Here is a 26,205-nt window from a genome sequence, read left to right on the forward strand (position 1 = left end):
GTGGTGGGTGGGAAGGAGGGACTGTACATGTGACTAAAATGCCATTTTAAATATGGACAAAATATGTGCATACTAGAGCTCAGACTGTGAAAAAATAATAATAACAATAATCTGAGTTCGCTTTTCATTTCCCGATTATGCAACTATTCCCAAGTCAACTTTTTTTTGTTGATAAAACACACCAGTCCAAAACATGAAAAATCCAATTTGATCGCAATGGTAAATGGATCCCACTTCTGTAGCGCTTTATCTGCAATATTTGTTATACAAACCACTTTATCAAGACTCTCATTCACTTTTTACGTATGCACCCACCATTACTTTATGATTCAGTCTAATATAATCCATTCTGAAAACAAGAATGTTTTTTACACTCCAAATGGCACATGCCTGGCTTGTTGTAAACATTACCCAAAACTACAAATCCATATTGTGAGGCATCTGAACTGATTTGAATTTTTAATCAACTTGAGAATTAGATGTCCTCTTGAACAGAAATGATTGGGTTATAATTGTAAAAAAAAAAAAAAAAAAAAAGATAACCAAACCCAGCATTAGAATGTGAAGACTTTTATAAAAACAAGGATAAAGACAGAAAATGCTGACAGAGATCAAAACACATGGACCCCAATCTAAGACTTTTATGGGACAGGAAGTGATAAAATCCCAAATCAATTCCATCTGTTGGAAAAGTCAGTTTCCTCTGAACTGGACCGTTTAGTGCTGCTTTGATTCTAACCAGCACCCACGTGCTTACACGCAAAAATGTAAGACATATATTCAGTGTATGAGGAGAAAGCAAACTAATGTGTGTTGGATGGTACAAGAATGGTAAAAAATATTTAATGGTACACAAACTACAATTAAGTCTTCAATATAACTCAACCCCCCAATTATACCCATGTCGTGTTCCAACATTGAACGGCATCATTCTAGGGCTCTTTATAACTCATTTAAAATAAATAAATAAAAGGTCTTCCGCAATGCACACAAGCAACTTCATGTGTTTCGAGCCTCCATAACCTGTTGAGCAGGGTAATGATGCTTTAGCTTCAGCTGCCAGACTACAAACTACAGACTGTCTGTGTTTGTGGTGAATACACAGCAAGCTAGGAAAGGCGGGCAGCCAAATGACCCGGCTCACCTTTTGCTACATCCTGAAATTATTTATTGCATGTACTGACGATTACAACTCACCAGAGCACACAGCAGATCAACAGCCTCCAGCACCAGCTCCTGGTGTCCAATTCTTGCCACACCGAGCTCTTCCAAGTCTTGATGCGTGATCTTCAGTAACTGTTCTCCACTGATTTTCTCCCGCTCAAAGTTGCTCACGTACTGCTGCAAGCTTTCATCCAAACCTTGACATACAAGAAGAAAGAAAGCAGCATATTAGTTTATCCAGCGTAGATGGCAGCACATATAATCAGAAGTATTTACTACTTTAATTTGCATGTGAAATACTTATTTGCGTGTAGATGAGGGTGTGAGTGTAAAAACAATGCAGAGGAGTGCAGGTGGGATAGATAACTTTGCAAGATAAACACACTACAAAGCGAGCAACAGTTGAGAACGCTAAGTCTGTTAGGCTGGTTAAACAATGGATGGCTATATTTGTACAAGAGTGGGTGTGTGGGGGTGTTGGTGTGTGTGTGCGGGGGTGTGCGTGTGTGTGTGTGTGCCAACCGCCTGTTGCAAGTTCGATTAATGCACTGGCTGGACACTGCACTGCCACGCTCACATCCTTGATATTAAGAAGTCAGACATCTAGAAATAATTTGAATAGAATGTTTGCTTCTGTTAGCCTATTATGAACGTGTGCAGTGAGACAGCACGTATGCAACTTTTCGCTCACTTATCTTTAGTGCATGCGTTTGTGTGTCCGTGTGTGTGCGTGTGTGGATGTCGACGGCCATCTTTCTTCCAATGAAAGAGCATTCAGAGAGGAGGCAGCTGCAGATTCATGGCCCAGTGCCCTGCTTCTTAAAAAGACTTGTCAGATGTGAGACACCCTCAGTCACAACTCAGACCGAACTCCCCACAGACAGATATTCCTCAGTACAAGGCAGGATTTGGTAGGCCTAACTCAGCTTGAAATTCAAGTCACGAGGAAGTCGACTCCCCCCCAAAGAACATAAAACGTAGCAACAGATCAGTGGGGCCACATAAAATGTTGAGCATGAATTTATGAGAGACAACTCACTAGGTGCGGCTTCAAGTCACCAAGACATATTTCTAACAAGGCACATCATATTTTATCTCATTAACACTCAGTGTGGGCATGAATGTGGGTATCAATGCGGAAACCATAATGAGAATGTTCAACGCTGAAAGGTGATTAATTATTAAAATACTCAACGATTCGTGCAGTCAGGTAGATACTTCAGTAGGGAGATTCACTGGTTGAATATTGACTTCCCACAACTCCAGTGAGCCAACGCAAACTTGAGTATAAAAAGATGAATTCAGTTTGAAATACTCATGATTGATAAAAATGGTAACACTTTGAAAGCTCACAGAACTTACAAGAGCCTGCTTTGAAGCAATTCATGATCCACTATGACAAGTGGTCTCATAAACTGGTTTGTTATGGTCTGAGTCTGCGCTCAAGCCATCTCATCTGAATCAAAGGAGAACCAATCGTGGCTTGTTATTCATTAGTCTGCACACAAGCCAAATCCACTTGGGCTCATGAGATGTTTCTCATTCCTTGGCATGCAAATTCCTGAACACCACATTAAGGAAGTTTGGGCTTAACCTCTGAATGGCCAGTTGCAAGGAAAAACACTAAGTTGCACGCAAGACCAAAAACAATAACTAAGCAACAGAGGAAGAAGAAGACAACGTCAAGCTAAATGTAAACACTGTGCCAGCTACTAGAGAGCAAATGAAAACAATTCTTAGGCCAGCAAGGCCAAAGGGAATTATGTCAAATTTCCGTCCGCTACCCGAAGAAATGCCACAGCAAACAATAAGACGTGTTATGTGTTAAATTCATGTGCGTTTTTTTTTAGTTGTCAGAGCCAAGTACCACATCAAGCTCACACAAAATCAATTTGCATGAGGAAATAAACTGACAGAATTGGTACCTGTACATTTGTCACCCAACTGCTGTATGATTCATCTGGAAATAGTAGCGTCCAAATATTGTGAACTGAATGGAAGGGAATGCAGTGCCTGTGCGACAGCTTTTCAAAAGCTGTGCATGATGAAAGAGCTTCGACGGAGTTTTATGGCTTCTGTGAACCACTTGGCAAATGTCCTCGGACCAAAGCAAGAGGGTGTAACTCCAGAGCGGAGACATAAACACACACCACCAATGTCAAATACAATCATGTTGATATACAGCTGGGTCCATATTTGCAGCTCCCCAATCTTGGGTTTGATTGAGGGCCAAGTGCAATAACTCATTACATGTGTTGAGCTTAATCAGTTCAATTTAAAAAATGATTGTCCTTAAGGATTTGCTGGTGTTATGTTTTTTTCTTAGTGCCATTTGGTTTCATTTTCTATTTTTTTCCTGCCTGTGTGTGTGACAACGTCCCAAGTTTCCCTTGTGGAGATCTGAGTAAACTGTGTATTTAATTCATATCAACGGTGGGAAAATGGAGGGATGGATGATTACCGTATGTCTACAACAGGTTGCGTACTGCATACTTGTGCTTTACCCACAGAGAAGCATAACTGTGGGTAGCTTGGAAAGCAGTGGGCACGGACACTCCAGTCTGGACCGCGCAAGTGGAACAACAGTATATCCCGAGGGAGACCATAAAGACCCTCTGCTAACTTAATGGTTGTGTAAGCACACATTTCTGGCAACATAAAGAGCAGAACCCTTCTTCTTGCCAATGTCTGCGCTATTCTTGTCACAATCTCAATATTTCCCATCAGCAATGGCACACCAAAACCACAGGTTGGGTTATTGTTGTTTCTGGCTTTGTTAAGACGTTGTCCAGCTTGAAATTCGACAGTATCATTCTTTTTAAATATTTTAGAATCTACAAATAGCAGATTGGTATGCTACAGGAGTACCCGGAGGAAACCCACGCAGGCACGGAGAGAACAAACAAACTCCACACAGGAAGCCCGGAGCTGGAATCAAACCCACGACCTCTGCCCTGTGAGGTCATCGTGCTAACCAGTCCATCCACCATGCCGCCGGGAATAACTAATGATAGCTAACTTTTTGGCAACCTGAAGCACAGCACATACGGGTGCCATGAAAATCTCATTAGGTGTGCCACGGGAAACTATTCAGTTTCAATTCATTGGTCCAAGAGTGTAATTTCTGGACTATAACGCGCTACGTTTTTCCGTAAACTATGAACCCTACAGCTTTTAATTTGATTAAGTTTATTTTTTTAAATTTTTACTGACGAGCTTTAAGCCATCAGCAAATTCAGCCATGGTCTCATCACATTTGGCCAATGAAATCAACGAAAACATCGCAGTGAACCAATGAAATTGCCCAAGTCATTTGATTTAAAAAAATCAGTGCGATATCTATCTTTGCAAATATCCCATGTTGTAACGTGGAGACCCGCGGTTATTAATACAAAGCGGCCAATGTATGTAATTTTTTTCCCTGGCTAATTTAGCTGTTATGTCTTTTAATCTGGGCATCGAACTGTTGTCATCCATAAAACATAAGTGATGGCTTCCTCTGGTCATATCAACTTTTTGTTCAACTAAACACATCAAGATTTCATTCTAAGTGAATTTGTGAGTAAATCAAGATTTCATCATTACTTTAATATACATATTAGAATATCTGGCTGTGTGCCATAAGATTTTTGTAAAATATGGGCCTTGGGAAACATTCACATACAAAAGAGTGAACAGCTTTTCACTTGCTTTAGAAAAACTAGGTAAACTCCTTCCACCAGATCTTTCAACCACTCCCTTTGCTCCCACAGGGAGTGGTAGCCACTCTCGAACGCACACAAACAAACATGCACCAATATCCCCACTGAGGTGGCCAGTGGGAACATGACTGGGTGCACAATGGCAAAGCCACTGTAACTCTGCTGTTTTTATTTGTCAGCCAGCCCTCTGAACCTGCAGGGAACGGTCAGGAATTTGACTCATTGTTCCCCACTGAGCAGCACCATTGTGGGAATTCACAGCACTCAGGCACAATGGTCTCTGGCTGGACCAGGCCATGCTGTAATTAGAAAGAAAAAGCTTGTCTCTGCAACCGCAAAGCTATCTTCTAATGCATGACTTAACAGAACAACAAAGCTTGTATAGACACTGGGCTGGTCCTTCCAATGGGAACCGGGGAAAAAGTCGTACAATGGGGCTCTACATCTCGGCATGTTGTGTCTGTCTCAGTGCGCTTGCGATACAACCAACGGTGTGATTAAAATGGTTTGGAGGACATACGTTGAGATTCTGGAGCTCCTCAAAATTTTCTCGAGTTCAGTGACTAATGACATTTTTATAAATGTTCAGTTTTATCGTGGCTTCTACTCTCTGCCAACTAGGAGAGTTTCACCTTATGTACCAGAGAGAAAATAAAACGGACAACTGCATATGGGTGGTTACGTATCCAGAGTGGGTTTCCCAAGTGAAAAAAAGCAGCTGTGGCGAGTCTCTAACGTGATGGACGATGACTGATGGGACAAGAGCGGGTTAAAGTTCACAGGCCTACCAGAGTTGAAGCATATGAACAACGGCGAGTGTGTTAATCTAAATCAGACCTTTTTTTCTAAAAATGCTTTCAATATATAATTCAAAGTGAAAAATATTGCATTTAATTTGGCAACGTGATTCAGATACAGCAATTCATTTTCAATAAGAGACATTTTAAATTTAAGTTGCTCTGCATTTTCTATACAAAGCTGTTTCCTTTATTGTGGTCAAGTTAGAGGTGACTGATATCTGGAGATAGTTGTCTAAATAAGAGTTGCAAATAACTCTGCAAAAGGTCTGAACTACCAAGTCGACGATGGACCTGACTGAAAGTGGACTGCTGCGTCGGCCGCCAGGCACCACTTCGGGAAGTTTAAAGTGACGGGAGACGCACAGCAACTACTGTGTACAGTCTGCGCGTGCATGAAATGTAATACTCGTTCATACCATTGGCGGCGGTAGTCAGAGTTCCTCATTCCAAAAACAGGTAACTGGAACTTCTAGGAATATTGTGTGCAAAGCTTCTTGGTCCGTCCAGACGGCCATTTTGTCAATATGCACGTAATGAGATGAAAATAAAAGAAAATGAGTGAATTGTGTCTGTGCCTTCTTTTGACATTTGTTTTCTTTCTTGTCTTCCGCTTCTTGCCTCAAGCACTAATCCACTAGCAAACAGCCAATCAGCGTTTTCAATTGTCGGCTGATTCAATATGTTGAATCGAGTCAAATATACCCGCCGATGAATGCATCATGATTCTAATTCATGAATATATTTCATGAACTGATTATTAAACCATAACATAATGCTGGTGTAATGGAAAAAGTGAAAGGTCGAAGTGTCTTGCTCAAGGGCACATCCACAGAAGTTAATAAGCAGACTTGCATCTACATAGAAAATTAGTTAATCAACATTTCTGTCATATATTTAAATCCTCTTGTGACACAAAAGCCAAAGCAGCTCAAGTCCCATAACTAACTAGAAACATGCATTAATTTCGAGTTTGATCTGTGAACACAGCAAGACCAGCTGCACAATCCTGTTATTGATATTAGAATTATTTTTTTCCAGATTTCATGAATGGGAAAATACAGTACCACAAATTTCCACAACACAAGAACACTGACCCATTTAATAATGTTCAACAGTGTCTGATAGGTAACGGTCAGTCAATGGATTTACCAGAAAATTAATAGCTGCCTACTGATTGAGCCCCACAGTCCAGCTCAACAAAGTTTTGGTGGAGGAAATGCGTCCCACTCATTTTTGTTTGCCATAGCATTAAATGTCGATGTGGTCGTACAAACATTTTTTCAAACAGAGCCAAACAACCATCCGCGGTCACATGCATACCCCGCGAACAATTTAGAGCAGGGGTCTCAAACTAAATTTACCTGGGGGCCACTAGAGGCAGACTCTGGGTGAGGCTGGGCCGCATGAGGTTTTACCCAAGAAAAAAAAAAAATATCTAATTTTCTCAAATGTCTATTTTTATTTTTTAACACAAAATAAGATTTAAAAATAAATAAGGAATTAATAAGAAAATAAATAAGGAATTAATAAGAAAATTAATCAGTAATAAATAATAATAATAATAATAATGAGTCAAATGTCTGTATTAACAGTTCTTTAATCTTCTTCTGAACATGAATTGTCCTGAACATGAGTGGAACATTCATCAATCAAACCCCTACTAAAACATCGAAAAAAAAATACAATCCTACCCTCGTTTTAAAGCTGAAGATGTGCCCAACAATAATACGCGGTCAATTTTATCCACTGTGACCGGGTAATCCTACAATTTATAATTAGTCCCGTCTGTGCTAGTGCTGATGCAAAGCTCCGTCAGACTGCACATCCTGTTCGCGCATGGGTCTCCTGTCAATCAAATCAAAACCTTGTCAAATAGCAGAGATCCTAAGCATAAACCATAGTTCTGGGATGAGTAGGCCTACTTCTGTAGGTGTAAAGTGCCAGTCATATCAAATTCGCGGGCCGCACGAACATTAAACTTTCATAATAAGGCATATCATTGCGGCCCGCGGGCCGCGAGTTTGAGACCCCTGATTTAGAGTGTTCAATCAACTCATCATGCATGTCTTTGGAATGTGGCAGTAAACCAGAGTACCCGGAGAAAACCCACACAGGCACGGGGAGAACATGCAAACTCCACACAGGAAGACCGGAGCCGGAATCGACCCGACGACCTCTGCATTATGAGGCCATGTTGCATGATCAGAATTTGCTAATTGCCATAAACCCCCCAAAGCATAATCTGCCACACAAATCTTGTTCAAAAGCTTAAGCGTTTCTACTGCCAAGCCAAACAGTGAGTTGAGGAGAAAAGTGGAGAAGCGAGGTGTTTGAGTGTGAGACAACACAATCTCATGATTTGTAAGATGTGTTTGTCCAATTTAGGTTGAAAGGCAGATGGATCCAAAGAATGAGAGCATTATTTCAATAATATCCTTTCTGAAGACGATACACCTGAATATTGTAAGAAGACAAAACAGATGATCAAAGAAGTGAAAAAGAAAAATCGCATTATCTCTGAAGTGAAAAGTTTGAGTGAGTCATCATCCGTGAAGGCTAAGGCTAACACACGTATGCAACACTGTTGCGCTGTTATACTTTACCACTCATTCTAATCAACAACAACAAAGACATGTGCACACAATTAAATCCCTCCCCATAAAAACACACCCTAAAACCCCCCACCCCTGCCTTGCCTTTTCTTCAGGAGGTGTGTGTTTGTACTCTTGCCAGCACCTGCTGTCTGTTTCCCCCTACAGCTATGACACCTAAAGAAAGCCAATCAGGTTCATGTACTGTACATGATAAATGCAGTGTTGACGGAAAGCAGTTAAAACAGGGCTGTGTATACAGTGAGTGGGAGAGGGGCAGGTGAGAGACTTTGCCAGGGTGTCTGCACCAAACAAAAGAGAAGGTAAACATAACGTCCCATCGCTGGCAGCCACCTGGGATGAGTCATGAAAAAAAAAAAAAAAAAGACAGCAGAGTTGAGAATAAGTAGGCTATGCTTTCGGATCAATCTGTCAAGTTTGACCTGCATTACAATGATTTATGTGGCTGATAAACAAAACATGTTCTACAATAGTTAACTGTTGTGTTGCTGTCCAGTGGCAGGAAATTTGTGACTTCCGTCACTGGACCTTTTATACACATCAATTTATTTAATAGTAGGCTTTGATGTTAAATCAATGGACCATAAATACGATGGAAAAACAATTTCAAACATATACGTCAGCACACACAATGTACATGAAGCAATGCGAGTCTGCATAGAACCTTTTCCTAACATGTGATTAAAATGGATCAGAAATAGTTCCTCAGTAAATCAGTGGAAAAACTAGAGCATTAAATTGTACGTTATATGAACAGGATGATTTAAAAACTGTGCAAACAGCAGATTCCGTCCGGTCGGAGCGGAGAACTGGGGAAAGCAGACATGCCTCGACATGCTCTAAACAAGCCATGTTATGGTATTGCCAACTAAAGCCAACTGTGGGTTCACAAAGCGGCACACTGCAAATAGTTTGACTTGATTATGCCATAAAATGATAGTGGGATGTTGGTGAGTCCAATATTTGGTCAGTGAAGGGGCCATAAACAGCATAAAGCAGCTTGCGGCTCCAACACCAGCGAGCACACACCCCGCTTGTTTTGACTGCTCATGCTCGGAACAGAAAGTGACTGCATTCCGAGGTCATTTGAGCGGAACTAAACTAACTCTGTTTTGATTGCAAAACTGACAAAGGCATACCAAAATCCCAAAACTACTCAAGGTCACATTTGTTTTACTAGCAGTCTGAGATATTCAATATATTGGAAGAACTTCAATCACATGACCGGCAGAGTGCGCCTGGCATGCAAACACACCAAAGGGTGAATGGGCAGACACACACGCTCGACTTCCTTGCACGAGAGGTCACTAAGCACGTCGCTCGTATTTGCACTAGCACCAGTTGTGCCACCTAAGGTTGGAGCGTTTATTCGCGGAGCTTAAGCAGAGCACTTCACAGGCCAATGCTCTTAGGGCAGACCACAGCCAAATAGCTTGCAGGTCTCACTAAGCAGAGATCAGCTACGAGATTTGCAATGCACATTCTATATTTGAATGAGAGGCCATTCGATCGAAAGACGCTTGGCAGGGATATCAGTGAAAGGCTTTCTGTTGGATATGAATGCAAATGATTATTTTACTGATGCATTTGTAAAATGGTCTAGTCTACAAGTGCTTCACAAAGCAGTCCCCACCAGTGTTTATGCAGCGTGCACCAAACTAGGTCGAATTAGCATGTCATCAGCATCCTTAGACAATGAGGAACACTTCGTTTGACAAAAATCTAATGGACTTTTATCAATTTCTCAAAACTGGATTAAAAGAATGGTATTAACTAGTGATGAGTTTCTTCCCATACGGTGGCGATCCGAACGTTGTAAGGCTGGAACCCCAGGCCTTGTGAGAAACAGACCACGGGGGTGCGAGGCTTAGATGTAACGAAGGCAATCGCTCTCAGTCACCTCTCCCCAGGGGGAATCCTCTTACAGCACTTCCCCTGAATTCTAAAGACCATTTTCTATTGAAAAGTAACACAGGTATCTGCCTATCAATGGAACAATAGGTTGATTATGAGTGCTGAATGGCTTGGTGACTTGAAATTTATTAACGACAAAAGGTTGGCGTAATTTTAAAGGATGTCAAGAGAATAATGTACTGGTCCGCCCATCCTCATATCAATCAGGCATTTAAATGGTTTGCAGGAGTTGATCAAATTGGAAAACATGCCCTGCCAGTATTAACGGTCTATAAGATAAGATACAGATATTTTCCAACTATAGAACCGACAAAAAAAACCTCAGGATTGAGATAAGAATATTGAATCATTGGCCGATTTATAATACTAAACTTTGCAAACAAGCACGTCGGCAGAAAGTAGTGACCGTGCAAAACTCACAGTCATTGTAAAATCTCATTCTGAGACTAGGATGTGACGATGACACCTAACTTGTCTTAAGATGTTAACAGGTGTGCGATGATAGTTTTCCAAGGGTCTTTTTGCAAATGTGAAAAGATTGATGCACAGGTAGCTTGAGAATACATGGACTGTAAACTAATCTTGTTATTTTTCAAAGCACCAAGTAGTCAAAAGGTAAAGCATACTTGCCATGTTTGTCACCTCTATAAAAAGCTAATTACCTCCTTGGCACTTTGATGTTAGTTGAAAAACAGGAAAGAGATATCCACACCTTTGCTAACGTTGGATGCAAATTCCCTTTTGTGTATAAACCCATATTCACAATGTCATACGGAACTGCATCGGGGCCTCGAGTCAAACCAGTTTCGTCAGATGGTGTAAATATTAGGTCATCAAGTTTACTGGATGGAGGTGTGAGATCAAAGTAGGTAACTCGATTTTCTTACGCCCAGTTCCACTGTGATAAAAAAAAAAAAGAAAAACAATCGCTAGTATTTGAGCACACCCTGGAGAACTTCCAGTTCATCCTGATACTTACTCACATGATCAAGCACAGTTTCAGCTTGTTAAAATGCTGGTTAAAAGCCAGCCATCAGACTGTAGGTGTGTAGCTTTGCATGTTTGGAATGCCTCGTCAAAATTTGGCAGGCTTACTTTGAGTAACAACAAACCAACAAAGGGAGCTGGAAAAGAAGTTTAATGTCTGTTAAAATGAGAAACACTTCAACAGCTTTACAACGCTTGTGCGGTGCCAACCCTTCACAGCTGAAGCTTCGGCCATGTGGACTCGCTACTATATTTGGAAAATGAAAGGCATGGAAGTGAGAAGCACCACATGGAAGACTTGTGAATGTTTTTTAAACCCCACCCTCAAAAGTGTTCTTTGTATTCTTATGATAACATTTTGCAATATTATTGATGAAATCTTTATAAAACTTCAACACATCCTAATGCGTAACACGCGGCACATGCTACACCGATCACATGACACATCAAGTCCAGCTAAAAGATCAGAGCTTGGGGGTGACGAAAACACGCTTTAGGGCATCACGAGTCCGCAAGACAAAAGACGACAGTGTTTAAATTGAAAGAACCAATTGCCCTTTCACTGACAATAAACATCCACCAGCCACTGCTTGATCTCCTTCAACAATGCAAGTATTAACAACTACTTCGATACACAAAGAACTTCCCTGTCACTCTGAGGAAAAACAACCTGTGTCAAATGTATACAGTATTTCTGTAAACTAAATTTTACTCCTCACACGGAGCAAGAACTGAAGGTTGTTGAGACAAGACTCTTATGGCAGAAAACTGATCAAAACTGTGCTGTCTTGGCTGTTTGGTGTTTTGGAGACTGGAAAAAAGTTTGGTGTTTTGGAGACTGAAAAAAACAAAACAAAAAAAACAAACAACAGTTGTACCATTTCCATGTAAATGCTTTAAACAGAAGATGTATGTAAACATTCCAGTCAGCAGAGTTTTTAATCACACAGAGAAAAAAAAAAGAAACGCAGATGAGAGCTGAATATTAAGTCTGATTGCAAGGCTTCCAAAACCCCCAATCCCCCTCAATGTTATGCAGCCTTATTGTGTGTGTTCTACTTTTTCTATAGCGCTCAGTCACCTAAAGCTGTGTTGAAATGTGGCTATTAAATTAATTTAACTTGCAGATACCACCCTGATAATAATAATTTAAAGGGGAAGTCAAGTAAATAAAATCCTTACAATATGTTTTATGTGGACCAAATAATCTAAACAGAGTATTCTGATTAATATTGTATTTGTGAAATATGAATTAAGCCGCAAAATCCATGCGTTTTTATCCATCTCAGGGGGCGGCCATTTTGCAACTTGCTGTAGAGTGAAAATGACTGAGCCTCAAGGCTCATCTTGCAAATGTCTCATGGCCAGACCCAGAAAACACGTGAGCCGTGATAGGTCGTTACCTGAGCCCTTCAGCAACTGTGATGTCATTTTCATTCGACAGCAAGTGGCAAAATGGCCACACCTTGAGATGGATAAAAACAGGTATCTTTTGCTGCTCAATTCATATTCCTTAAATACAATATCAATCAGAATACCGTGTTTAGACTTGCGGGGGTGCATAGAACATATTAATTTAAAGAAAAATTTGGACTTGACTTCCCTTTTAAGAAAGATTCAAGTGTTACTGATTTGAAATAAAGCAAGAGTGAAGACACTGCTCGTGATTGGCTGGCAACCAGTTGAGGGTGTACCCCGAAGACGGAGGTGATGGATGGATGGATGAATGGATGGATGAATGGATGGATGGAGACACGCCACTGGACCTTTAAGCATTTTTTTTAGTATACATAGTATATATAGATATATGTATGTGTTCAGCAGTTTTTCGTTTTTCCTTATTAATTAGCATGTATTGTTTTGGCAGCTCAGATCCCTGATAAAAAAGAGCAAATTCCATATTTTGAGCACTATAATTAAAAAAAAGAAATATTCTTGGCAATTACTGTATAGCAAGTAAAGCATTTGAATGTTTTTATGTTTATTTATTGATTGTTTTATTGATCCATGTATTTATTTCAACCTGCTTGAGCACTGTTGATATTATGTACTATTTTTCAGTAAAGGGATGGAAATTTTAGATTTTTTTTTTAAATCCAATTCACAGATTAATCAAAATATAATTGTTCGAATATAATCGTAGTTTTCAGTTCTTCAGTTTTCAGCCCTAATGATGACATTAAGTATTATTGGATGAGAGCTTTGGTTTACTGTTCATCGCTGTCTTGTGAAAAACACTTATGGACATTTTTTCCGATTTTGTTTTGCGTTCGTGAATGTAGGTACTGCATTACAGACATCCTATAAATGCGAAAAATTTATAAAATTAAAAACATACATGTTTTTCACAGGACAGTGACATATTAATAGTTAAGATTAGTCATACCGGAAATGGCTTGGTTAATTACATCCTCAATAATAGGCAGATTTTATTTCACTTGTATATGACCAACTAAATGGGTATATTAATCTTAAACAGTATGCTCCTGTAATCTATTCAATTTATATGACCCAATTTGTCATGGCCTGAAAAGCCGGTGGTTAAGACCTATAAAGACAACCGCAGAGTCCGATTTTCAGGAAGACTGGCAGCAATGGGGCCTGTGTCGACGAATCCCCCATCTATGTGTGTCCTTCCTGGCTTGGCTTGTTTCACTGAACCTAACCACTTTCCCAAAAATCATTTTGCCCTACTAACCATAGATGCAGACTGGCTTCAAGCAGACCACAATCAGCAATGTGTCACATGGGAAATTAAGACAATTCTTTGAAGTACACACTAGAAATAATTTCCTTACAAGCCCAATGGGTCATTTCGTACACACTACCAAAGGGAGCAGTGAATATTTTCCACCCATACCTCACATACCATTTGGCATGTCTCACCGCACATAGATTTGCAGTGAGTGGACCCAGGTAGAAAGAGTCATTCGCAGAAGATGGCAAACATGCTACTGGCATCTGAAAGTTTCTGTAGGACAAGTGAAAGGTCTTTAAAAGTGCTCCAAAACACGCGAGTGTCTTGGGGAATTCTCCAACGCTGATTTTTAAACGTGAAAACTATGATTTCAACGCCGGTTGTTGTTAAATAGGCAATGCTTTCCGTTTTCCGGGGGTGGGGGGGCTTTTTTTTTGTCTGTTGTAGTTGTTGTTTTGTTTGTTGTTTTGTTTGTTGTTGTTTTGTTGTGAGGGGAGTCAGGATGAAAGTTGCAAATGACAGGGTGCCCATGATAGCCCGCAAATTGATATAGTCACTCACTACTAGTTTGTTTATAGACTCGAGCTAACATGCTGCAACATAGACACAAAGAACATAAACTTAAGTAAACGTCATTTTTGCTAATGTGCGTGGAATTAGGGCTTCAATGATTGACAAGTGAATGCTATGCAGTGACGTTGTAGAGCGCTGTTGTCAGTTTCTACGAAACCAGCAATAGATTAACGACGGTTTTGACTTTTAGACGTTAACATTGGGCAACTTTCGGACAAATACATAAAGTTATTTAAAAATAAAAAGGCGAAAGTGAACAAGTCTTACCTTTCATCCAGTCTACAACTTGCTTTGGCGTCCACCTTGTTATCGGTTCCATGACTTCTTCAGTATCGTATATACGTGACAAAATATTTTGGCGAACCTATTTGAGGAAGAGCTAAGTGTCCGCTTGGCCGTTACATCCTCCAAATTGCTTTGTTTTCATTCTTTTAGCCTGCGACTGCCTGTTTTCATGAGCCAAATAAATCGCATGACGCGAAGAGGTGCACAGTTGAAATCCCCCACATTACAACTCCTCATCAGCCACCGTGCGTGTGGGATTCTGTGCTTCCTTCACGACAGTTAGGAAAAATGTCAAAAACTGTGTGACCGAAGGGTAGTTGTATAGCCTTTCACTTGAATTATTAACAATAATAATAATAATTACTAATTATATACTTTCAATTAAAACTCACACTCTTATGTGTGTTTTTAAGGATATGACAAGTCCGTTTATTTTTGAGTCCGTTCAGAAATTGAAATTGAATTTTTCGTTTTACGAGGTACAGCAAATGCATCGTTGTGACGTTTGCGAGTATTCATTCACAGGGCTCATTTGAAACTGGAGGCGCGTGCTCAACTTGTTCTGTCTCTTTTTAATTTTCTATTTCACATTGCTTGCAATTGTTCAGCATGTTTAGTTTTGCCCAATTCTAATGAACTTACTGATCAGTCTTAGTCTACACTGCAAGTGTAAAATATGTACTGTGTATGATTTAAAATGTATTAATGCATCTTAAATATATGATATAATATTGAGAAAGTCACTACTGTACTATTTATATTGTGTTTTATATTTGTATTAATCAATAATAGAATTTGGACTGCAGTGGTCAGAAAGTGGAAAGGTTCACTAGGTCCCTCTGCTGGTAGTCAACCGGGATCACAACCAAAAAAGACGTTACTATAAAAAAGAAGTAATTACGTTTTGATTGATTGATTGGTTGGTTGGTCGGTTGACTGATATTTTAGGGAGTCACAAGTGCTTTTTTAATTGACAAAATCTATGACACAAAATTCAGTCAATCCAGTATACATGTCGTACATACACTTTGTAACACAGTTCTTAATAACAACATGTAAAACAAAATATAAAACATACCAATCAAATAATTAAAAGAAAATAATGAAAATAATTAACTTTGCGAACAACAGACAAATTTTCCTGGCAAAATCAAAAATTTAATAACAGCACACAATTTTTTTAATCTTTTGAGTCCAATTGAGTGATATTCACGGGCCACACTCCACCTTCAAACGTAATCTTGTAATTTGTCTTGAACAGTACACCATTCTCAAGTTCTTTTCACAATGGGGCAGTCAAAAAATGAAATAAACACACTCACAGCCTCAGTTTTACAAAAAACATTTGTTATCAATATCAATAAATCTGGAAACATGTTTGTTGGGTACATGTCTGGTGCCGTATATAATTCTCTGATTGAGTTTCGATTGTAAAATTTAAAAGAAACGAGTTACACTTCATTCTATTAGCATCCCAGGAAAAAAAACACGAAAAGTTATTTATTTATTTGTTGACTGATTCTCTTTGATGGTACATTTTCTACTAGGCGTGTCATTCTCATCAAATATAGATTATTAACAGTCACTGGTTGCTAATTTTGTTTTTTATAGCATTTCATCAATTCCATTATTCAACTGGGTATGGATTTTATTCCAGAGCAAAATTCTTTACATTTAATAAGTCCCCTTTACCTGAGAAAATACGAGTAACTGAGGAGTTTACATTACAATTAAGGTTATGTGAGCGAAGTCATTTTCATGCCAACTAAAATGTTGAAATTTCAAGATCATTTTGGGAAATTATCATTGCATTATAAAATAACTGATGACGTCCTAAATCATAGGAGTCAAACGTTTTCCTGCATGCTTTCAATCTCTCCCGGCTGCAACACACCACACCTGATTCAAATGATCAGCTCACCAGCAAGCTCAGAAGAAGCCTGATTATTATCCTGCTCATTTGAATCAGGTGTGTTTCAGTCTGGAGAGATGGAAAACGTGCGGGTAAGCGGCCCTCCAGTTTGACACCTGTGCTTTAAATGATTGAATATTGCCTATTCGGCCTATATGGAATAAAATACCACCCTGAATCTAGAGCTTTGTATACATTCTTTTAAACGTGTGATTCAATTCCATCAAGACAACAATTCAAATCCACCTTCAACTCTAGGAGCAGAAAGCCAAGTTTTCTTTCAGATGGCCAAGTCCTTGCCTGTAGAATGACAAACATCAATGGGAAGAGCTGGATACCGAAAACTGTTTCTGTTCCGTCAGAATTTAGAATGCTGACAAGCTGTGTACAGTGATTTATGCATGTCTGTATGAGCACTGCAAGTTTATATTAGAGGGAAACTATTTTATGGGCAAAGTAATTTTAGATTGCGCTTTTTTTTTTGTTCACAGTAAAAATGTATTTGAACTTTTTATACTTAGCCCAAGTGTATTTCAGTCTGTAGGCTACTTTTGTACTTGACACTCAACTTGAACCCATTTTCCCCCTAAGCTATATATTAAGTAACATGCTTAAAACAGCATTTTCTTCTGACATTGATTCTGCTGTTGACTGACAGTAGTGTTCATGTAGCAATTATCCATCACTTACGGGCAAATAAATAAAAGTATTATCATTGTCATTATGTCTGAATGCCACAATAGCCTTAAGTGACCAATAACTGTTGTTTGCATGTTGGCTGGATCCAAGGAATTTGAACAGTGAAATTCACGGGAAGGCCACCCTGATAGGATTAAGTGACTCGAGAAGCTATTGTGGTTGCCAAAAAAGGGAAAATCTGGACACTACGTGAAAAAAAAAACAAAAAACGAAGAATATAATTAAGTACAGTGTTTTCTTTTGACTGTGGAAAATAGGAATTGAAACTACATAAAAAGTCCCTCACACTAAAGGTCACTTGAAGACTCCGATTAGACAACTCTGCATAAACTTCCTTGTATTGTGATGCAATGTTTATTTCTGACTCCTGATACAGACAGTACACTTTTGCCATTCATTCCATTAAGATCAGCCTAATAATCACAAATATAAAGGCAGACAAATTAAATATACCCGTACGGGATGTTGTTCATTTTGCTCTCTAAGAAGACAGGATACGGACGGCTAAATTTGTTGTCACAATACAAATACTGTAAATTTACATCTTCACTATGAATGATTTATACAATAAAAGTTGACCAGATTAACCCTAGAACACTGACAGTTATGTAACCTGTAGTTAAAATATACCACCTGGCAAACATGTCACAAGACTAAAACTCCAGACTCAAATTTGTGTTTGTCTGTAGTCCTTTGGGTCTACATCTCACACGTCAAAATGTCATTTGTGCTGTACGGGACTAAAAATAACTTTATTCATCTAAATTGTAACACAGACCATACACAACTTTTTACACTCATAGAGAATAGATAGGTGTCCACAATATGATGCGTCCTCACTACAAAAGCACACTGTTCTGATTTTAGGCTCAAGCAGATGGCGTTGCCGAGCAAAAGCTTGCACATTTCACATGTGATTCACAATTTGGAGCGAGGATATGAGTTAACATCTATATTAGTAAACAGAATGCACCTGTTTCTGTAGTCAGCGGTTACATCTCAACCTTGCATCTCAAATCATAGCTTAATACATTTGCAATATTTGTAAAAGATGGACAATGGTCAAATTACATGTTTGTCATAACATTTACGGTATTGGCTTGTCGGCCACTGAGGTACTCCAGGACAAAGAGCTGTACAATCTTGTTGAGGTTATTAATGGAGGTAAAATCCAGGTTCTGCTCATTGTCATCAAATGTGTGCCACACAGCGGGAAAAGGGGTTGGAATAAGGTGGAGGATGCGGACACCTGACAAAGAAGCAAAGGATGAGGGTCAACGATCACACATGAACCATATCAGCCAATTTGTATGAGTAGCCGACTATTCGGAGTGTATACCTCTATTCAGAAATGGTATATGATCATCTTGAATATGGCCAACAGGTCGATCGGGCCAGAAATATTCCACTTCGTTCAAATGATTTTCAAGTTGATTCATTGAGTGAAGACGTTTTTCTGACCATAAACAGATAAATGCATTCATGTACACTGTCGGTCATGGTTATTGCTGGATGTTTGAAGAGACCAAAAACAGTCAAATGTGCCATGATCAGTCACCTATGTTCTGCAACCAGGAGAGCCAGTGCGTTGTGGCTGGGAACTGGTTACCAAAGTGTGGACTTGGGGCTCCGATCAGGTCCATCAACACAAATAGATCCTGGAGGAGGAGCAACACAAATGCTTTATTACTCTCGAAAATAAAACGTACTCTGACTGTGCACACTGTAATCTAGTAGTACACACGCATGCACAGATACAAAAAGTTTACACGCTCTTGTGCAAAAGTCAAGTTCTTGAGATATACATTTTAGCTATTAAGCATTTTCTTAAGAAAACGTCTGGAGATTTTGTGCTGGTATTTGGAATTGTTCATTATTCCCACCATTTTGATCCACCTGAAAAAGAAAAACAGACAAAAAGTATGATTCTATGTCACAACCATGTTTCACTGTACGTATATAACATCCATCCATCCATTATCTTTGGCGCTTCTCCTCATGAGGGTCACGGGTGTGCTGCAGCCTATACCAGCCGTCTCTGGGCACTCGGCAGGGTACAACCTAAACTTGTTTCCAGGAAATCGCACGGCACAAAAAAACTAACAACCGTCCGTGCTCACAAACACACTTCGGGATAATTCAGGGAGTCCAATCAACCTACCATGCATGTTTTTAGAATGTGGGAGGAAACCAGGGTACCCGGAGGAAACCCAAGGGGAGAACACGCAAACTCCACACTGTGAGGCCATCGTGCGACGTATAATAGATAGCTTTTGGAATTATGACCATTTTTTTTTTTTCCAGAAATGCACTTGAACACAGTCTTCCATAAGCTTGTTGGGAAAACGTGTCATTGTCTGATGAAACCAGTGTTGAACGTTTGTTTTATAACTCCCTCCAAGATAGAAGGGAATTATGATCTGTTATAAATGTCAGTCAGAGGTGACACAAATCCTTCACGCTTGTGTGACAAAGAAAATAAATGTCAGGAAATTTAATCAGATGTACTTTAAAACGTGGCAAGCGTGTGCTGACTCCCATTTAACATGTGTTTGAATGTGATTGGGTGATTCGGAACACAGTCACATACCCACTTGTAAAACGGTGTGCACACCATACACCTTATTTATTCAAGTTTTACCAAAAAGATGCGAGGGTCAGGGTTAGAAATGTGGTAAGGAGAGACATACTATTCCATCCAGTTGATTGGTGCCTGTGTCTTGTGGAGGATGCGGAGTGGTTGCCATCTTCTGTGCTAAGTGACGAGAGCCGTACAAGGAGTCATGAGCGGTCCATTGGTAGAGAGCTTCCTCTCCATCGAAGAAAATCAATTGCAAGGTCAGGTTGGGGAAGGAGACCTACAAAGGGGGACAAAGCGCCAGCACAGTTATTTACAACCACCAAGATTCTAAACGGTTTGCTGCCCTCTAGTGGAGATATTTTTCTGTATTGTATTGTTGATATATTTTCATCATCAATTTGAATTCTAAACAGTTTTTCATCCACTAAAAACGTTGAATTTTATTGGCATTTGTTGACTAATGAATTGAAAAAATTCCTAATGGTTCATGATAAAAATCATCATATCACGAGTTGTTTATTGGGTTTGTCTTGCCACAGGCTTCATATTCTTATTCGTTTCCCACCCATCCTTAAATATACTGTGTAAGTAATCTTTTATGCGTTTATACAATTATTGGTGTAACGCCGAAACCTTGTTTGTAGCAATTTGGTAAATTTTACATTCTTTCACAAATCTATACAATTGTTCAGTCCTCGTTTGCAAGTGTTCATTTTACAGATTTATTACCAAACTAAATCTTTAAAATGGCTTTGTCTCTGTGACGAATCCCCTGAAATGTGATGATTTTGGAGATACAAGGATTCCACCCAACGCCAGTGTTATGCATCCTAGATGCAAACTTATTTGCATTCAGAGGAATTTCACTTCCCCTTGGACCTTTTTGATGGACTTCTGGACCCGAAAAACATGGACATTGGCTGATCCCTGGCTGTCACCAGCCTTGTCCCTGTCCATCCAGTAGAACGATGTATTGGTGAAGCAAAGGGCAAAGGAGTAGACAGCATGACTGTTAAGTGTGTTCTTCATCAGATCTACGGTTTGATCAGATGCTGTATAAAGTATGCCAACCCCTTGAACTGCTATGCATTTTTTTTTCATCTTAACAACATGTACAGGTATTTTGTTGGCATTTCAGGTGAAATGCCAGGCATGGTATTGGACCGCTAAAATGGTGGCGGGGGGGTCACAATTTTTCATCCGCGCTATATATATATATATATATATATATATATATATATAAAAGCCACATACTGTACCATTTGATTTTTCAGCTCTTCATCGAGGGCTCGTGCCAGCTCCAGTATCATGGCACAGGACACAGCAGAATCCGTGGCACCCACAAACTCATGACCGTGCTGTTGTGGGTGGTAATACTTGGAGTCGTAGTGGCAGGCCAGGACCAGGCGGCGCTTGGCTGAAGGGTTGAGGGTGGCAATGAGGTTGGTGAAGGGTAATTTTCCGTAAGGTGTCTGTGACCTGAAACTATCCTCCGTCACTTCCCAGCCTGCTCCAAGGGAATTTAGGGTTGTTTTAATATGCTGAAATAAATAAATGCATACATAATCTGTTAAGAGTAGTCAATTGTAGCTATATCACACCTTAGCTTTATTGACATTACTATTATCTTTGTTTTGTTGTGTACTTATGATACATATTTTGCCCCCATTTTAATACAGAAATACTGAAATACAGATAAAGATCAAATTAAAATCCTGATAGAACGCCAATGACAACTGATGACATTTGAATAAACGATGACAGAAAAAAATAAATCTTTTTGCCCAGATTTAACAGTATCAACAGTCTGAGTAGATCTCAGGTGCTCAGGAAGTTTGTTCCACAGTTGAGGTATAATGTAGCTTAGTTTTCTTTCGTTCTGAAAACACTCAATAAGGCTGCCTGATGACCCAAGGCATCTGGAAGTCTATTGGGGAACTAAAAGGTCTTGAATTTGTTGAAGTTTTTCTTTTTGGACAGCAGATTTTTTGGGGGGGTAATAAGACGACTAAGGTGGCTTTTAAAATTGAGGTCCGAGTGTACATTCAAGACTTCGCACGTGATTTGTGGTTGTCAATGACATGGAGTCAGCTTGAACACTGACTACTGACGGAAAACAATGCGATCCATCTTTTTTCTCATTGAGCTGGCGAAAGTTTTGACTCACCACCTGATGTGATGGATGCACTCAGTCAGTGAGAGCAAGGGAATTCGCTTGTGTGGTAACACAGCAGATCTGTGTTTAAGACAGGTTATGATGTTCTAGGAGCTGATCGAGAGGCAGCATTTTGTATAGAAGTGGCCCGTAAATTGACCCTAGGGGTATTCCTCTTGTCATTTTTTTTTTTGCTTAGACTCATTTTAAACAATTACAACAAAGAACTCACAATCTTGTAAATAAATTTTGGACAAGGTCAACAAAGGGCCAGTAAATCCATCCACAGTCAGTCAATCAGAATATTGTGATTGAATGTGTCAAATGCAGCGCGGAGGTCCAGTAGTACCACCACAGTGGTTCTTGAGGCATCATTGTCCAGATGTAGGATTATGTTGCCATTGCTGTCATAGCCGTGCTGATCACACTCACCTGCTGCACCGCCTTGCTGCCTGGAGAGCCTGGATACCTGGTAACAAGCAATGGCCTTAGGTCCCTTTGCCACATTTGTGTCAGGTTTGTGTGCGACAAGGCCGTCTGGATCTCACTGGGTGTAAGGGTGATCGCTTGGTGCTGAAACTGAACAAGAGCAAAGAGTTTTTGTTAAAGATATTGGTGTCTTATGAGCTGGTCAGTCACCCACCGGCCTTCCTTGACAGATTAGTATATTGTTTGTGAAACATTTGGTAAAATATGGAATTACGTATAAATGACTATGACAAGTGCAGGGCTACTCAGTAGGTGGAGGCCAGCCCAGCATCTGTCCATTTGTGCTCTCCAAAGTTTTCCCGAGATCTGGCCACTTAGTCGAAACATGGTATTCTTATTAATAATGCAATTGTGTAATAGGAATTAATCAGCAAAATAATCCCGTTTTTATCCATCTCATAGGGCAGCCATTTTGCCACTTGTTGTGGAGTGAAAATGACATCACAGTTGGTCAGGGCTCAGGTAACAATCACGACTCAGATTGTAAATGTCACATGAACAAACTAAGTAAACACGTGAGCCGTGATTGTTTTTTTTATTATTTTTTTTTAACTGAGCCCTGCGCAACTACAATGTCATTTTCAGTTGTCAGCAAGTGACAAAATTGTGGCTTTGTGAGATGAATAAAAACGGATGGATTTTGCTGCTTCATTCATATGCCCCAAACGCAATTTTGTTCAGATTATGTTTTATGTTTGATATTTGTTATTCAAGCCAATTCATGCCGCTTGTGCATGATCAGCGACGTCAGTGACTGACTGGAAGAAAAAGGTTGTGACTTAATTTTTAGCATGTCTGCGTGTGCATTCATTTCCTTCAGTTGTATGCATTAATGACAAAGTGAGACGGGACACGCAAGTAAAGTGTAAGTGCCTAGTTTGCAACAGCCGTTTCTTGTTGCACCAAAATGCATTATTAGAGTGTTCTATTGATCGCTAATACGCTTCTGCGAGCGAAAGTGATGGATGTTGTATTTCGGAATTCGAGCATAATACAGAAAGGGCTTCATTAGCTTTGTAACATAATGGTGTTCTTTCGCATTTGCAAGTGTACTCAGTTGATTATTGTTACCCATTCATCCATTTTGCAAACCTCTTTTCATCGCTAGTGTCATTATTATTCATCTTATATTTGGGTTTACTTGCCAATCTGAATTTGGTTATTCTTTTTCTATAGAACCATGCACATGCACACACAGACACACAAGTCTGAAACAAATAAATAAATAAAATATAGGTCTTAATGCCTGTTGTTTGATTTGAATTCATGACAGGGGTCACGTTCTGTTTTATTCAACTATTCATTTTATTTTATGTCAGAGATTTTATGATAGATGGTATCTACAATATTAGTGCATGTGACCTGTGACATCACCAATTGTGATAAATAGCACTTGGACTCACTGAAAATTGTACTTGTAACCCTTTAGAATTTGTGTATGAGTACCCGGGTGTAGAGCATATTTACTAGAATAAAAAAAAATCAAATCAATAATTCAATGAGTTACAGCTACATACACACACTGAACACATAAGGAGGCTGTTGAACACACAATGGGATTTTTTTTCAGGGTATGCACTATGCAGTACAAAAGCCAATTACAGTGGAGGTGTGTCAGAGTTTAAAGCCTTTTAGAGAGCAGTAGTATGGAAAGGTCATTGACTTCTGGTGTAACACAATAAGCTGACCTAATCATTTCTCTTCTAGATGCTGCTATAATCGTAACTTTAACAAACCAACATACTAAATATTGTAGCTTCCCAGCTGTGTAAATCCAAACTCGATACAGCGATCCCTCAGCATTGTGCAGGCATACCATGTGGCTATTGATTGCCTGACTGACTAAGGCAGAAAGCACATCAGTATCTGTGCAAGTTTGTTCTGTGAGTGCTAAAATACATTCATGGGTTAAGAAAACATATTGATCCTCTGATTCCAGTGGTTCGCTTGGAATTGGTCTCCAAGTTCAGGCTGCAGAGAAGAGTGGTTGTCTTGGAAACAGACATTAAAAACTGAGCAGGCCAAAGGCAATCCATCTGTTTTCGCCTTCTCCAGCATTTCCCCCACGGTCGTATTATACATAATGAAGTAGAAATTAGATTATTTTCTCAGTAATAGCTGGAATAGAGAACGCCTGATACAAAATAAAGAGTAATGGCTCACTTTCTTTCCATTTTATAGGGTCAAAAGTAACAAATTTAATCCAAAACACTAAAATCTCAAACAGTATACAGTCATGTTTCACACTTTACACCAGTAAAATCCCTGCAAGCATATCACTTGTGTTCAACAAAACAGGCACAGATTTAAGATGTAAGATTAAGTACATTTCTGAGAAAATCAAGTTCATCTTTATTTCAGTACCGTATCATTTTTGTGATTTATTATTTTTTTTGTTAAATGGTGTGCTACGATATTTCAAATGTAAAACATATGCCTTAATTGGCTCAATTATGGGTGGGAAACCACCAACACACACTCGCATCTGATAAGACACATTCATGATGATAGTGTGGACTTGTTCCACATAGTTTGGTCTCCAATGGTACGTTCCTTTGTCAATATGTCCCAAAAACTGTTTCGTAGTTACAAAGTAATGTGCAGAGTTATTAAGTGGTTGCACACATTACAACGTAGCCATACAAAGAGCCAGGACTCACTGAACCCTGAGAGGGTTAAAGTGGAGTCCACTTGAGATCTATAAATACCAAGACCTGCAATTGGAAGATCAAAGAATATGACAGTGCTGCCATAGCAACTACATGCAGGCTAAAACCACATGAACAGGAGAAGCAGGAATGTTGAATGAGGTTGGCCATGTTTTGCTTACTCCAGTGACGATTTATTAGCCACTCCTTTCTACCATATTCCTACATCTACCTAATAATAATAATAATAATAATAATAATAATAATATATTTCTGGATTGAGTTACAAATGAAGCACAACATTGTCAAAATTAAAACAAACAAAATACATTAAGGTGTCATTTAGAAGAGACCCACTATTGCTTCCTTTCATTATTATGATTATTATTATGATCACTAAAATTGCATTCATATTTGAGAGCGGTGAACCAGTAAACCTGAAAATAAATATTTTACGACGCTACCAATACACTGACTGACTCCAATAAAACTGCTTCAGAGACACTCACAGCATTTGAGTATAGTAGTGCCAAGGGAATTAATTTGCTTACCTTTTCTTGTGTCCAAGGAATTCCATTAGAGCAGTAGATGAATGTTACCCAGGTGGTAACAGTGGCAAATAAACGCATTGCTGAAGGACCGTGGTCCCACACAGCCATCTTTTCCGTGGCTTTCTTTCTCTCCCAGCCTCACACACTTCAGATCATGTGAAAGGCAGCAAGCAGGGAGCGCTCACACTTTCGTGTGTGCGTGTGTGCGCGCGCGTACGTGTGCGCGTGTGTCAGCGTGTGCGCGTGCGTGCTCCACGTACGTAAGCGAGCATAGAATGTATCGATAGCGATCGTTTCCCCATTCTCGACTGATGAAATATCAACACTGCGCGTACGTTGGCTTTTGTACCCCACCTTGTGAAATCCATGTGACACTAATATTTTATTTTCGGTTCATTTTTTATTTATTTAATGTAAATAAAAACCATTAAATTGT

General features: G+C 39.5%; 2 protein-coding genes across 2 annotated transcripts in view; both read right to left on the minus strand.

Annotated features, from left to right (window-relative positions):
* LOC148343356 (connector enhancer of kinase suppressor of ras 3-like) overlaps window positions 1–14,988 on the minus strand; it is a 44,071-nt gene extending 29,083 nt beyond the window's left edge. Inside the window, exons 1-2 of the mRNA XM_088319423.1 lie at window positions 14,717–14,988; window positions 1,198–1,361 (exon numbers count right to left, since the gene is read on the minus strand). Coding sequence (XP_088175549.1) covers window positions 1,198–1,361; window positions 14,717–14,768 — 216 coding nt within the window. The 5' untranslated portion in view covers window positions 14,769–14,988. The remainder of the gene's footprint in view (window positions 1–1,197; window positions 1,362–14,716) is intronic.
* Window positions 14,989–17,680: 2,692 nt separating this feature from the next.
* On the minus strand, window positions 17,681–26,064 carry qpct (glutaminyl-peptide cyclotransferase). The gene is made up of 7 exons (XM_088319444.1): window positions 25,770–26,064; window positions 22,514–22,660; window positions 21,186–21,467; window positions 20,036–20,203; window positions 18,904–19,003; window positions 18,685–18,801; window positions 17,681–18,594 (listed from the first exon to the last, which is right to left on the minus strand). The coding sequence occupies exons 1-7, from the start codon at window positions 25,875–25,877 to the stop codon at window positions 18,413–18,415; spliced, it is 1,104 nt and encodes a 367-aa protein (XP_088175570.1). The 5' UTR covers window positions 25,878–26,064; the 3' UTR covers window positions 17,681–18,412.
* Window positions 26,065–26,205: the final 141 nt, after the last annotated feature.

Source organism: Idiotropiscis lumnitzeri, chromosome 1 (genome assembly GCF_059441095.1).
Source record: "Idiotropiscis lumnitzeri isolate Australia: NSW breed Sydney's pygmy pipehorse chromosome 1, RoL_Ilum_1.0, whole genome shotgun sequence".
NCBI classification, from domain to species: Eukaryota; Metazoa; Chordata; class Actinopteri; order Syngnathiformes; family Syngnathidae; genus Idiotropiscis; species Idiotropiscis lumnitzeri.